A 14963-nucleotide genomic window follows, 5' to 3' on the forward strand; every position below is an offset into this window, starting at 1 on the left:
CTCTCCCCATTAAAAAAATAAGAACATCAAAGAGCCACATCAGAGAGCCACATGGATGCTTTAGGATGCTTTGGGCTGATTCTGCATTGAGCAGGGGGTTGGACTAGATGGCCTGTGTGGCTCCTTCCAACTCTATGATTCTATGATTCTAAGGTATAGAGCAGGGGTAGTCAAACTGTGGCCTTTCAGATGTCCATGGACTACAATTCCCATGAGCCCCTGCCAGCAAATGCTGGCTGGGGCTCATGGGAATTGTAGTCCATGGACATCTGGAGAGCCACAGTTTGACTACTTTTGGTATAGAGATTAAGGGTAACATTAGAATACTTACTACCTAACCTACCTCAAATGTTGCTGTGAGGAATGAATACAATTGTAACCTGCTTTGGGTCCCCAACTGCAGGGAAAACAAGATACAAATACAGTTTTGCTTCTGCTTCAAGGCATACTGGATCTCATCCTTGTACAGCAACTCAAATGCAACAGGCGAATTGTAAAATTAACACATCCCTCTCCTGTCTTAAGCCACTATTGGCAGTGAAATCCATGGGGCATTGGCTTTCCTGCCTTAGGCAACAACAATAGGAAGGCTCCACAAACAACAGTGCTCGAGCATCTTACAATCAAAGCTGTACAAGGTACAGCATTGCTGCTGCTGCTGCTGTTACTGCCAAACAGTAGGTCTGTAGACTGGGAAAAAACCCTTGTAAAAATATTAAGGTTTCCTTTAATATGGGCCAGATCTGCTGCTGGCAGTAAGGCTGATTCCATGGCAAATAATTGCACAATCACCCCTGACCAAATAGTCATTTATTACAGAGCGGGGCCACGGATTTCAGTCATTAAGCCTTCTGGGTTGGATCCAGTCTAAAGTTTCTATTGGCAAAACAGAACTTTCCTGCCTACCCCTCCAACGTAGTCCACTGATCTGCATAAAATGATGCTCCTGGGAGAGAGGCAGTCCTTAACGAATAACATGAAGGGGTTGCAGTGGGAAGGGGGCATCAGTGGAAACTGCCAATTTAGACTGGACTCAGCCATCTGCTTTGCAGGTTCAACCCTACTATCTTCTAACTGAAGAACATGGAAGTAGGTGATGTGGAAGATCTTTATCTCTAAGACCCTGGAGAGCCACTGCCAGTCAGCAGACACGATTGACCTTGATAGACCTATGATATAATGACATAACGTATTTATATACAGTGTAGGAGTGTGTGCAGGTAGTGTGTGTAAAGGCCAGCATATTAAGGTAGCAAAATAGTAGCTTTGTTATATCTTGCTGATAAAAAGACAAAGCACATCATCCACTGTAGGGTGGGAGTGATGCTGCACATGCCAAGCCCCCACAGAAGTGGGACTTTGCATTCACTCAAATGAAAGGAACAGATTCATAGACAGAAATGAATGTGTGAAAGATGCTTCTCCCATTTAATTGAATGGGGAAGACCTTATATTGACAGGCTCTTTGTTATGTGCATTGGAGCATCAGTGTTGGCAGGAATCTCCTGCATGCGGGCAACAGAATGCCTTGTATTTTAAGAACTAAGTAGCTCATTATAGAATAGCCATTTGTGCTTGACTAAGTAACATAAGCAAAGAAGGCAATGCCCATTGGAATATAAATATTTACAGCTAGACAGGATAACCAAATGGGAGAGAAGAAAGTGTAATTATATGCTTCCCTTGATTCTACTTATGTAATGGAATTTATCTAGACTAAACTGGAAATTGAGTGTTGAATTATCTGGTTGATGGAAGAATTAAGCAAAAGCATTGATGGCTTGTAGAAACCTTCTAAATATAGAGACATTCTATCTTTGGTTTACAGTTTTTAGCCCTTTGGACATTTGCTACAAGCTAAAAATCTTCTCAGCTGCTAGAAGCCTAAGCTATTACGTAAGAGGTACATTAAACTTTGTAGAAGAATACTGCAGTCCACGATCTACAGTAGGAGCCAACTGACTTATGGCAACATCAGTGAGGGGTTGCAGAGGTGGTTTGCCTTTGCCTTCTTCTGCAAAGTCTTCCTCAGTGGTCTCCCATCCAAGTACAAACACTGCCTAGCTTCCAAGATCTGACTATGCCACCCTTCCTCCATGTTCATGCTAGTGTGACCCAGTGTTCATTAACCTATAACATTTATTATATGGTAAACGTCATTGTGAATTTTCTGTATAGATATTTTCTTTAAAGGAACCTTATAACCTGACTGTCAAAAGTGACTGAGTAAGGAATACAGCTGTGTTTCAGATATCTCTCCATGAAATAATGCTGCCAGGGATTCCAAGTAAACATTCTAAAATTATCATACACTATAGAATCATAGAGTTAGAAGGTACCTCCAGGGTCATGTAGTCCAACTCCCTGCACAATGCAGGAATTCACAACTACCTGCCCACACACAATGACCCAAATTTCATGCCCAAGTAATTTCCCCCATCAAAAGCCTCCAGATCCAGTCTGGTCTAGAGGAAATTCAACTACTGTGCTATTTGGCTGGGTGGTTGTGCCAAGGCAGAGGACTTGCCAGAGTACAGAGTCCAGTCCGGGAGGTTGAGAGCCAAGAGTGAGACAGTTCACAGCAAGTGGGGAAGGGAGTAGAGTCAAGCCGAGCCGAGGTCGAAAGCCAGAGAGAGCAAGATTCAAAAGCCAAATCAGAATCAGGAGTGAAGTCAGTAGAAGATCCAAGGTTTGAAAAGCCATGACATTGTTGAAAGTGGAGCCAAGGGTTGATGATCGGAGACGTAGTCAAAGCCAAGCCAAAAGTCTAGAAACTGGGAGTCAGAAGAGCAGAGCTTTGCCGTGGTGAACTGGAGCAGCAGTCATCTAAAAAGATGGGTAGGGTAACTCACTCATGTGTTGCCCTCATAAAGATATAGCCAGAAATGGGGTGGAGCATCCCTTAACCAGAAGGTCTGCAGCTGGAGTCAATCCTAATGGGAGGAAGGTGGTGCACCTGAGCCCCATCTATCCTGACAGTGCACAAGCAGGCATACTGATCTTCTGACAGCTGTCAGGGTAGATCGCCTCTGATGCTGCTGTTCGGGGCCTGCTGGGCCCTTGGCCTGTGGCTTCCAGTGCTACTTCTCCAGCAAGTCTTTTTGACTGGTTGCTGCCTTGTCCAGAGGCTTGACATAGTAAGGCTGGATCTCAGCCTGGCTATACCCAGGCTGCTTGTACTCTGGGGAATCAGGCATCCTTCTTCAGACTTTTCAGGTGAGGAACCAGAGACAGCATCCCTACATGTAGACATGTCACACATAACATTGGTCTCTATATGACTGCCATAACGAATAAGAGAGGGAAATCATTGGTCACCAGCTGGCCATATAACGTCTATCGAGCTGGATGAGTCCTTATGCCCCTGAAATGCTTTCAGTGTCTCCAGTGGGACTCCATGTAATTTTCCTACGTAGATCAAATTATAGGATGGGCCTGGCATTTGCGTCTGGTACCGGGATGATGGGATTGCTTCTTCCCTTCCAAACTGGAGCCCTCCCAAAAAAAACATCCTTAATTTAATGCATTGCAAAGATCGGCTGCTAATCCTTCAAGTGCTACCAGCTTTTCAGTTGCATGGGATATGAAAAAAATAAAAGATTTTTTTTTAGCCCTGTAAGATTAAACAATCATTGGGATTTAAAAGCTTAATCTGCTTGGTGTTTGTACTAGAACAGCTCACAAGCCCCCAGCTCTGAGTGCAATTGGATGCAACATCAGAGTCATTTTGTAGAGGGAGGTGAGGGGTGGGAGGGAGAGCTCCGAAGGAGAAGTGATCTGCCCTTTGAAATTTGTTGTGGCGTGAAGCTGTAAAGCTGTACCGCTGCCCATATTTCTTCAGCGTCTGGCAGGATACCACTGCTGGGGGTGGGAGGGAGGGAGCGAGAGAAGGCAGAGCTGTGCTGCACATGAATCCCGGCTGTTGTTTTAGACACACGTCTGCCTTTAAGAAGTACCACAAAGCAGGCCGTTGCTGGTTCAGATGCAGAAGCTCCTTCCATCACACAAGACAGCCCATTCAAGTCACATGCCAGAGGTCTCGGCAGAATGGGCTGCAGCTGTTTCGAATCTGCTGTCTAACATTAGGACAAACCTGACAGCGGCCAGCCTGCCAGGCTCAGAGGAAGACAGGCAAAAGATCTGGGAACCGAGTATGATGTTTGCGGAGGAGCTATGGCCAGAAAATGAGAAAGCCTGTGCCATAGTCCACAAATCTAAGCGAGGCAGGAAGCGCCAGGAGCTGCTGGCAGTGGCGTTAGGGGTGAAGATGGGTGTCAAGGGGGCACTCCTATGGCAACCTCTGAAACTTTTTGCCTATTCACAGATCACCTCCTTGGTCAGGAGAGCAGCTTTAACGCAAAACGACAACTATTTCAACTATGAGAAAGCACACAATTTTAAGGTAAGAACTTCCATGCACCTTGTCCGTTTTGAAAGTTGTGGTCCCCCCTTTCCCTCCCCCCCCCCTTTTGCCGGCTTGTTGATGCTGCTGTGTGTTCTTTGTATCACTTTCTTAGAGAAATAACATTCATGGGTATTATGCTTGGGGGAGAGGGCACTGTTTGTATAAAACTTCTGTGACATGAGGATGGGGTGGGGTGGGGTGGAAAGTAGCATCAAGTTGCAGCCAGTTTATGGGGACCCCACAAAGTGTTCAAGGCCAAGAGATGCTCAGAGGTGGCTTGCCATTGTCTGCCTCTCCGTAGTGTCCCAGGACTTCCTTGGCTGCCTTTCCATCCAAATACTGACTGGGGCCGACACTTATTAGCTTCCAAGATCTGACAAGGCTGGACTAGCCTGAGCCATCCAGGTCAGGGAGACACAAGGTTGCTATACTGGGAAGAGGCGTGAAAAGCTCAAAAGAAGAGCACCAAGTTGCTGAAGCTTCAATGAAGTTTGGACTGAACATAGTGAAACACTAAACAAGGAGACTACTGGTCCAAAGCATACTTACTCGTGAGCAAGTCTAATTCAAACTGATGAGACTTCCTGAGTAAGCGTGGTTAGGTGTAAAGTATGTGTCACAGACCTGAGTCTGGTTTCTCAACCAGCCCCTTTGATTCACATTTCTTGTATCTTTGGATTCATGTCTTTATTATTTTAACACCAGGCACATAAGGAAAATGTGCCCGGGTCCTCCCTTTACCTATGAAGAAAGGTCTCTTTTTAATCACAACTTGCTCCCGTTGTAACCATGGCACCCCTAAGCCTCTGTTAACGAGAAACCAGAGTGCTGTGATGGCATTGTCTAATAGCTTTTGTTTGGCTTCCATGTGCCAAGGAAACACTTCAGCTTGTGGAGAAAGGCCTTGACTTCACTTGTCAATAGCAGCCAGCTTCCATGGGTTTCATATCTAAAAAGAAGCTTTCCATCTCCCCCACTCCCACCAGAGGCAGGGTGTGGGACTGGTGTATGTGCATGGAGGAAGTGATTCATTCTTAGCAATAGCTTCCAGGCATCTTGGTCTTTTGCGGGAAGAGCTGTCTTTGTCTCAGATTAAGACACTCTATAGCAATTGTTGTTAATATCACCAAAGCTCCCGTTTGATGTTTTTCAGGAACAAATGGAGAAAGTCCCTTTGTACTCATAAGATTTCTGTCCTTATTCTCTCACCCCCCCCCCACACACACCAAACTGGCTTTGACAAAATCTTATAATGGGTTATGTGATTTCCACTGTGTGAAACCAAATCTTCCTAAAGCCAGTTAAAAGTGTTACTTACTACAGAAAAACAAGGATCTAGGGACAGATGGCAGCTACTGCACTGTAAACTATGTTGTATATACAAGTGAATTTGGGGATTGTCAAAATGGAATCGTTTGTAACATTTTTCTGTCTCTCTTTGCTTACTGTAAGGAGGGGGCTAAAATTATTTATTATTCTTTAGCATCTGCTTTCACTTTGATCATTTCTGTGCTTTGAGCTGAATGGGATGAATTCGTAATGGAATGTGGCGGCAGGGGGTGGGAAGGAGGTTGAATTATATAAAATATTTAAAGTAGCCATTGACCAAATCAAGAAAGTCAAACACTTCCAAATAGAAAAGGGATGCTCTCCTCTGAAAAGTTTCAAACATTCTCTGAGCTTGCAGATTTCCTTGTAATCATCATTTTATGTGAAAAAAGTTTGACTTTAGCCAGAAAGAGATTTTCTCATGACTTGGGACATTTTTTCCACATTGACCTATACATTCTTTCTTTCCTATTCAAAATTCCCCTTGTTTGGTCTTTGATTTAAAACTGGAAGTATGCCCAGAACCTTTATTTGCTCACTCTAGTTGTTCAGCTTGCCCTCTTGCTTCCTGCTTGAAAAGAGCTATAATTTAACTGGCAAATCACCGTATTCGGTCTCTAAACTTTAAATGCATGAGTAGAATACTGGATTTTATTTTTTTTAAGTACCAAGTGCAAGTTTCAAAAAGTGCTGTGAAAATGTCAAATGACAAAGACAACTGTATAATGTTTCTTACAAAGCAAATATTATAATCTGTCACCTCAAAATCCAATATTATATCACAAGCTGATATTAAAATTCAATTATTGCTTAAAATAAATTAATTGTTGATCAGAGTGGAAAAAATTATCTCTTATTTAAGTTTTATTCTATTTGTCTCCCTCCTGCATTGTCCCTCATTTGTTCAGGTATTTTCCCCCATTTGGGGACTCAAAATGCCATACAACATCATAGTCCCCCTCTGCATTTTATCCTCCCAACAATCACAGCCCTGTGAGATAGCTTAGGATGAGAGAGAGTGATCGCCCCAAAATCATCTAGCAAGATTTGATTGCAGAGTGGATGTTTTAACCTGGGTTTCCAGATCTTAATTTTATACTCTAAATACAATATCAGGTCAGCAATAACCTTGTGAGGTAGATACCACTAACAGAAAGCTGAGTAGATGAAGCTAACAGAGAGGTACTTTCAGATAGAATGAGACTGGCTCAAGGTCTTCCTGTTTAGTCTTGCTTTCTAACCATTCCACTGCAATGGCTCTTAAATTTATCTTGATTCAGATATTGATACAGCGTACATTGGACAGGATTTTGCATGTATACCCCCAGCTAGATATCTTGTATATATGTTTCAACTATAATCTACCAGATAGGGCTGCCAACTTCTAGGTGGTGGCTGGAGATTATTGGGGAGTACAGTTGATCTCTAGGCAACAGAGATTTTTCACCCGAGAAAATAATCCCTTTGGAAGATGATTATATGACATTATACCCTGTTGAAGACTTCTCTCCAAACTCCATCCTCCTTAGGTTCCATCCCCAAAATCTCACGTTTTTCCCCAACCCAGACCTGACAGCCCTCCTTTACCAGGGATGGGACCATTCATGGAACCATTTTTTTAAAAATGTCTATCAGTCACCTTTTCATAGTGTTTGAGGCTACATTGCTTTTGATGGCAAAGAGTTCATTGTTTGGACTGTAGCTGTTTGAAAAGCATTCCATGGGTACATTCCTGCTGCTCCACAGATAGTAATTTGGGTCAGGCACCCATCATGAAAATGTGAGATTCTAAACTCATGTATTTGTACCATGGATTCACGAATACAATGTGGATTGATAAAATCAGAATTTTAACTAGTTGACTTACAATCATTCTGCCATGAAAGTTAGCAAAAATGTCTTGTTACCTCATAGGAATACAAAGAGGTGTTTTGGTCATTTGTCATGGAAGATGTTAAAAACAGTATGGTATAGAACTAAAGACATGCATGGTGATGAGAGTTCATGACGTAGTACTCATCAGAATGTGTGGCATGTGCTATTAACAAGAAATGCACATTAAAAAGAAACATTTGCTCGGAACTCTTGAGATGAAGTGACTCAGGGATCACGTTTCTAAAAATAACTAAATGTAAAATTTGATTTTAAGTTAAGATAAAGAAAATAAGAAAGATGTCCAGAGTAGAAACCTAATCAAAACAGCTCTGTCTTCTGCATTCCATGTTTGCTCACAAAATTCTAGTTTGACGGTCTTTGACTTGGTTTGAGTTCATGTTCTCCCATCAACAGATCTTGCATAATGAGTTCAAAGCATTTTAGAAGATTGTGTAATAATTTAATAGGGACTTTCATCCAAATCAAAATATTGTCCATCATTTCATAGAAGTTCAGCCAGGCATCCTCAGGACTGCCCATCTGATGCTGGGCCTCCTGCGGCAGCAGTGATGGGTGTTGTGGCATGTGGCTTGTCAGCAGGGCGGCCTTGAGGGCTCAGGCCACCCATGCAGAGTCACCCGCCCCGCCACCAGTCAGTTGGGGGTCTAGTAGGGCCAAGGTGGGGGTATGGCAGAGTCCGGCCAACTGAGTGGGAGCCCAGGAGAGTCTGGACACTTCTTAAACTGTTTCAAGGAGTACAAATGTTTTTGAAAGATAGGAAAGGATTATGGAGAAAAGATAACTTTCATATGCAAAGGTGGTAAATCTGTAGGACAGCGTATGAGAAGAAAGCCTTTGCTTCTATGCTATTTTGTTTGGCCCTCTAGACAATTGGTTGACCACAGCTTGAAACAGGATCATGGACTACATGATCCAGCCACTGGTATGATCATGCTCTTATCAAATATGTAACTGCATATTTGTAAACAAACACAGTGGAATATTCTTTCATCTCAGTCTATTTTGGCTGTAAGCTTTAATTTCATCCATTTGAATATTGGTTCATACTAAATACTTAAAACTAATCTGAGAAGTCTTAGTTTCTAGTAGTCTTCAAAGACAAGCTTCCATCCACTCACTGGATAAAATTTCACAGATAAATTCATTTACACATCCATCACTTTCATTGGATCAAAGACTATGAGTATTCTTTCAGAATAACTTCTGCATTGCTGCACTTGTGGCTTCAGATAGAAAATGATCATATTCAGAACTACTTAAATAAGAACAGTTGCATCATATAAATTTTCAGGGTCAAAGAGAATTAAGTCTACAATTCAAATTCTTAAGCTATAGAGAAATAATTACTGCTTCCTGTTAATACAGGAAAAGGGTAAGAATAATCATCGGCAGTTGCATAAATAATCTGCTGCAAAATTACTACTTTATGATGCCACTAACAGACCAAAAATATCCTAGTGATTAGTGTTGAATCATTTAAGAAGATTAAGAAATGCAACAGTTTGAATAGCAAACTCAAATGCATTTAATGTCTGTAATCATTTGGCTAGTGAAGCTTAATTCTGAGAACCTAAAGCATGAAGATGACTACAGGCACACATGTTCCATCATTTAGTCAATCAGACATCAAGTATTTACTGGCACCTATGAAATAAACATCAAGGATCAACCCCCCGCCGCCGCCACCACCAATACAACTTACAATACAACTTACATACAGTGATAGATGTGTTCCCTTATTCAGGTGTACATTATAAGTGCTTTATATACAGTATGAGTCCTCTCTGAATATCAACTAAATATTACAGTTCCATTTTCAACTAAAAATGGAGAGTAGATATTAACACTGAGAGCATTCACGTACTGCTATTATCAACATTAGGTTAAACACCTTTGTCTACAGATAAACAGGGAAGCCATTTAGAGAGTTGGAAAAGGTCAATTGCATGTGCAAAAGAAAGCATGTACCGCTCCATTTGGTATCTTTTGAGGGATATAGAAATGATGATGATGATTACTTAACCACCCTATGTCATGAAACTCATGGAGGGGTAGGAGATCTTAGTGTGCACATTGTGAGGGGTGGTAGACCTTGGTGCATGTACAACTGGATTTTTGCACTTGATAAACTGGTAGTAGCACTCATCCCAAATTTGAATGACTTATTAAAAATATGCCATAACCTTTCCTTCAGAGGTAATTCATAATGAGCCTTGAAGTTGGATTATTACAGGTAGTAAAGGTAATCCAAGTGAGTGATTATAGTTAGTAGATTAATAATAGTTAATAAATAATAGTTGGAATGGCTAATAGGGTTCCATGATGCAAATGGTGTAGAGAAGATCACTGAGAGGTGATCTTCCAGTAAACAAGGAATAAAAGTAAAGAAGAGAGAGAAAAGTATGAGAGGCTAAAAAAAAATCACATTCCAAGCAAAAGAGCCTCCCAGGGTTAAACCTTTCAGAGTTTGGCAGTCTTTCCTAGTCTTCTCTTGTAAATGATGCAATAAGCCGTGTTTCATCAAGTATGTCCACAGCTCACCTCAAAGAAAACATGCCATCTGTGGTTATTCTTACATTCTGCTCCCCCCATAACTTTTCTAATATAGTTATTAGGTAAGTATCCAATGGATTACCTGCTCTTTATTTTTAGTGTATCCACTGTTTTGGTCTTCATGTTGTCATGTTGTGACAACAACATGGTAAAGAGGTATCTGATAGGTTTATTAATATTGAAAAAAATCTGACAGGCTTCAGATAAGTCAACAAGGGTTGAATAGGCCCACCCTTTTGCATACCCAGACCACAGAGAAAACCTCCAAGGCATTCCAGATTGGTATCAGAGATCTCCAAAGCAGCCATTTTATCCAGGTGATGTCTGTCACCCAGAGATAAACTGCAATTCCAGGAGATCTCCAGGCATTTCCTGGAGGCTGGCAAGCTGCTTATTGACCTCAGCGGACTGAAATAACTCTGCATGATTGATGTGCACATATTTTCACATCCTGCTCATGTTCTACATTTCAGAAGACCTCCAGATTACTGACTTCATCAATGCCAGCCTTACACTCTGCACAAGAGACAATGCATCTCTCTTCATCACACGTCCATCACCGTGGCTTATACTGAGATTTGTAGGAAAATGACACGTACTGTGGGTTTTTCCCCCCTTGAATAAGGATCTGTTTAAATTTTGTGGTCTGTATAAAACAAGTTTACTTATTTAACTTGGGGCAGGTCAGGAAACAGAAATAGTTTGCCCGTGCCTGTTGCTGATTCAAACATACAAAAATCGGATACTTGCCCAACCATTGCCTGGAATGTATACACAAGCCTCTGATTATTCCCTTTGAGTCAAGATTACAATAATCCCCTTGACTCTTAGTGATCGTAGTGTGTGTGCTAGTGGTGGTGGGGGGGTAGTTCCAGGAAAGCTCCTACAACAGTCACGTCATAATTGTGCTTTACTAGGACTAATTCAGTACTCAAACTGTGTGGACAAATATTGTTCTAATGTAACCTAGGACTGATACCAATGTAAGAACACTTACACATGCAAACACATTTTAAACAAAATACATTACAACTCCATAATTATGAAAGAGTCTCGAAGTGTTTCAAACCTTGAAGAAAATAATTTTCATGCCAAGACAGGCTTGGTCTCTGGGCATGTAAACTTTTTAAAACGAGAGTTATGTTTTCTCACTGGGGTTGCTAAACCAGAAGTGGAGTCCTCCAGGTGATACAGCTGGTCTCTAGCCTACAGAGAACTTTCCCCCTAAAGCTGGGGTAGTCAAACTGCAGCCCTTCAGATGTCCACGGACTACAATTCCCATGAGCCCCTGCCAGCATTCGCTGGCAGGGGCTCATGGGAATTGTAGTCCATGGACATCTGGAGGGCCGCAGCTTGACTACCCCTGCCCCAAAGTCAATGGTAGCGTTGGCAGGTGGTATTGCAGGTCTATGGTATCGCATCACCACTTAGCTCCCTCCCCTCTCAGATTCTTTCTTTATACACCAGCCCCTAAGCGCCAGGAAGTATCCAAGCCATAATTGGCAAATTAATCTGTATATGTGGAATTCACAAGACTCAAAATGTGTCAACATATTTTCATAAATATCGGTTGGCTCTGCTTCAGATTTTCCCCAAATATTGTGCCTAGAACAAAAATCCAGTTTCATTAGCAGCCCTGCGTGCTGAGCTCAGCATCAAGAAATAAACTCGATTCAAGAGTAATGCTCAGGAGTAAATTCCATTGTATTCGGTGTGACTTATTTTCAGGAAAGTGTTTTAGAATTACAATCTTAAGAGACCATGAGGAAATTATCTTTTTCTAGCCTTCTGATAAAGGTTTCAGGATTCTACTCTTTTGTTTTGCCTTCAATGTAGTGTATCAAAGGGGTTTTCTACATTCAATGGGTGGCTTGTTTCTGTCACTAAAAGACTTTTCAGTCCTGCCTGTAGCCTGGTACCACAATCCAAAACAGATAGTGGTTGTCATTCAAAGTCCTCCGGACAGAGCCTGCCAGTTCTGTTCTATGAGATGGTACAGCAGGGATTATCTGGATATTGGTCTCACCAAAGAGACTGGAAGTGCTCATCGAATGGGGCATGACAGAGGCTCTGGACCATGACCATTATATGAAAGTAAAGACCAGTGTATAATTTAGCCAGTCACAGAATGAGGACAGTTGGTTGGATTCAACCAAGCAGCAGATTTGTGTAAGACCGAAGCAGTTGAATTCTGGGGGGGTCAAATGCAGCTGATGGAGTTGCTTGTTGAATGCTTGTTACAAAACAAACTCTCCATAGAAAACTTGTGCAATAGGAGGAGGGAATACTCTATCTCAGAAACCCTAAACATTTTAATTTGGAATGCTATTATATGGAAAATCATTTTTAAAACAGTATTCCAAGTCCGAACACACACCCTGAAGTGCTACAGTCTACCAGATACCCTCCATCGCACCCCAAGTATCCAAGATAAGATAAGCTAACTAAACCAGGTGGGAGCTGATATGCGTAAGTGCCTGCCACACCCAGGGCTGGCATCAGCATCCCCTAAGATAGAGCAGCTGCCAAAACCCATATCTCCTGGTGCAGCCCATTACTGATGCCTCCAAGCGTCATGCCTGACCTGCTGCCTGCCTGCACCATTTTGCCACCCACATGCTCCACCTTCATGCCACCAATTGCTCCTGTCTGCACATTCCACTGGGGGAATGGTGTGTGGGTTGTGCATGCAGCAGGGAGCGCTGATAGTGGGAGGATTCACAAGCTAGCAGGAGATAGAGGGCAGGACATAGGACCAGGGGTGCAAGAAGGGCCTCCTCCACAAAACCCAGGAACCAGCCCTGGCCTCACTACCTTCTCAGCCAACACCATGTACAGACATGGCCTTTCGTGATATGTAAACTGGCTCTGCATTCCACCAAAAGGCATTGGATCTATTTATGCATTATGTTTTCAGTATCAAATGAAAGCCAGTGACACTTTCATTATGCAGTTACCCAGCATATGTAAAATAAGAAGCTCATTAAGGATAAAATTTATCCGATTTATTTCAGTGACTTGGAGTATAACTTGGTTCTATTTGATTTGTCCCCTGTGAAATGAAAAGAAGCACAAGTTCCAATTTAGTTTTCTCTTTTTTCTGGGCTTACTAGCCTCAGCTTTTGGGATATGCCTGGCTGTGCATGAGGAAGACTTTCTCTGAACCGAGCCTTTGTTCTTTATCTCTTTCTCCTTGTTCCATCTGCCAAGCCATCTGCCTCCTGATGATCCTGAAGGGTTTTTCTCCCCCCCCTTCTTTATTGCAGGTCCACACATTCCGAGGCCCACACTGGTGTGAATACTGTGCCAACTTCATGTGGGGACTCATTGCTCAGGGAGTCAGGTGTTCAGGTAATCCTAAATGCCATACTGGCCCAATTCTTTTGCTTGAGAAATAACATAAATCTCTTTGATGATGATTTAGCAGGACGTGATAGGCTTTAAAGGCCCTCTAAAGAAGCAAAACATTGTTAAAACATTTTGTACATAATAACTGGGTAGCATGAGAGGTCCCTGGTTTCAAGTGGCCAAAAAAAAAAAAAAAAGATGGGCGTTTTACTGAAAATGAAGTGACTTCTATTTATTTTTATGACCGCTTGGCTAGGTTATGACTGGGATTAGGCGCAGAACATGCTGCCTTCCGCTATGGGAAGGCAAGCTTCATTTTGAGAACAACTGGCATGAAAAGAACACTGAACTCCATCAAATGAATCAGTAGCTCAACAATGCCAGAGCTAATCTGAATCCTGTTTCTTGCCAGCGCTGATTTTCTTTTTATGGTCGTGTACTTTGACTTTTGGCAATAAACGTAGCATACCCCTTGCTGATAGGTTTGCCAACTGTGCCAAAAAAGAAAAAAAGTCTGGCCTTTCTTATTGCTTTAAGAGAAGTCTGACATGTTTTCCGTGGCAGATGAAAGTTCAGTTGGTTCAAATTTGGCACACCCAGTTTCCAAGGACAGCGATTGGGGGTAAGGAGCAGCATTTTGTTCTCTCAGCACACTTGGTGGACGCGTTGGGTATAAAAGGTGAGCGGAAGTCCCGATGCCACAGGAAACAGCCACAGAGGGTTGCAGCAGCATCACAATGAGGTGTTGCAGAAAGCTGGGTTTCAGAAAAGGTATCACTAACAGCTTCACATTAGGCCTTAGGAGATTTACACACTCAGACGTACCCTGGAAAATAGCAGTAGGGAGCAAGGAAATGTGGGAAACAATGCAGGAGGCTCAACTGCAATTTAACCTGCCACAGGGCTTTCATGACAGAAAGAGATCAATGCATCTGAAGAAAATGGCTACTTTGGAAGGTGGGTCTGTGGTTTACCTTCAGTTGAAGAAGAAGTTGGTTCTTATATGCCACTTTTCTCTACCCGAAGGAGGCTCAAAGTGGCTTACAATCTCCTTCCCTTTCCTCTCCCCACAACAGACACCCTGTGAGGTGGGTGAGGCTGAGAAAGCCCTGATATCACAGAACAGTTTTATCTGTGCTGTGGCAAGCCCAAGGTCACCCAGCTGGCTGCATGTGGGAGAGTGCAGAATCGAACCCAGCATGCCAGATTAGACGTATGCACTCCTAACCACTACACCAAACTGGCCCTCAGGTGTGTGCCTTACTCTTCCCTTTCTTGCACAGTTAAAAATCACTTCAGTTATCCATGATGTGCAAATACAGGTGTGAGGGTTAATCAAGGGAAAATTAACTCTGATTACTCCACACATCTACATTCATGTGGCATGGATGAGCAGAGTCAATTTTTGACTGGGATTCTTTGTACAGGAAGG

General features: G+C 42.5%; 1 protein-coding gene across 1 annotated transcript in view; it reads left to right on the forward strand.

Moving 5' to 3' along the window:
* The window catches only part of CHN2 (chimerin 2), a 127812-nt gene that overhangs the window by 100913 nt on the left and 11936 nt on the right, over positions 1 to 14963 (forward strand). Inside the window, exons 7-8 of the mRNA XM_077304199.1 lie at positions 4325 to 4402; positions 13450 to 13534. Coding sequence (XP_077160314.1) covers positions 4325 to 4402; positions 13450 to 13534 — 163 coding nt within the window. The remainder of the gene's footprint in view (positions 1 to 4324; positions 4403 to 13449; positions 13535 to 14963) is intronic.

The sequence above is a fragment of the Paroedura picta genome, chromosome 11 (genome assembly GCF_049243985.1).
Source record: "Paroedura picta isolate Pp20150507F chromosome 11, Ppicta_v3.0, whole genome shotgun sequence".
NCBI lineage: Eukaryota > Metazoa > Chordata > Lepidosauria > Squamata > Gekkonidae > Paroedura > Paroedura picta.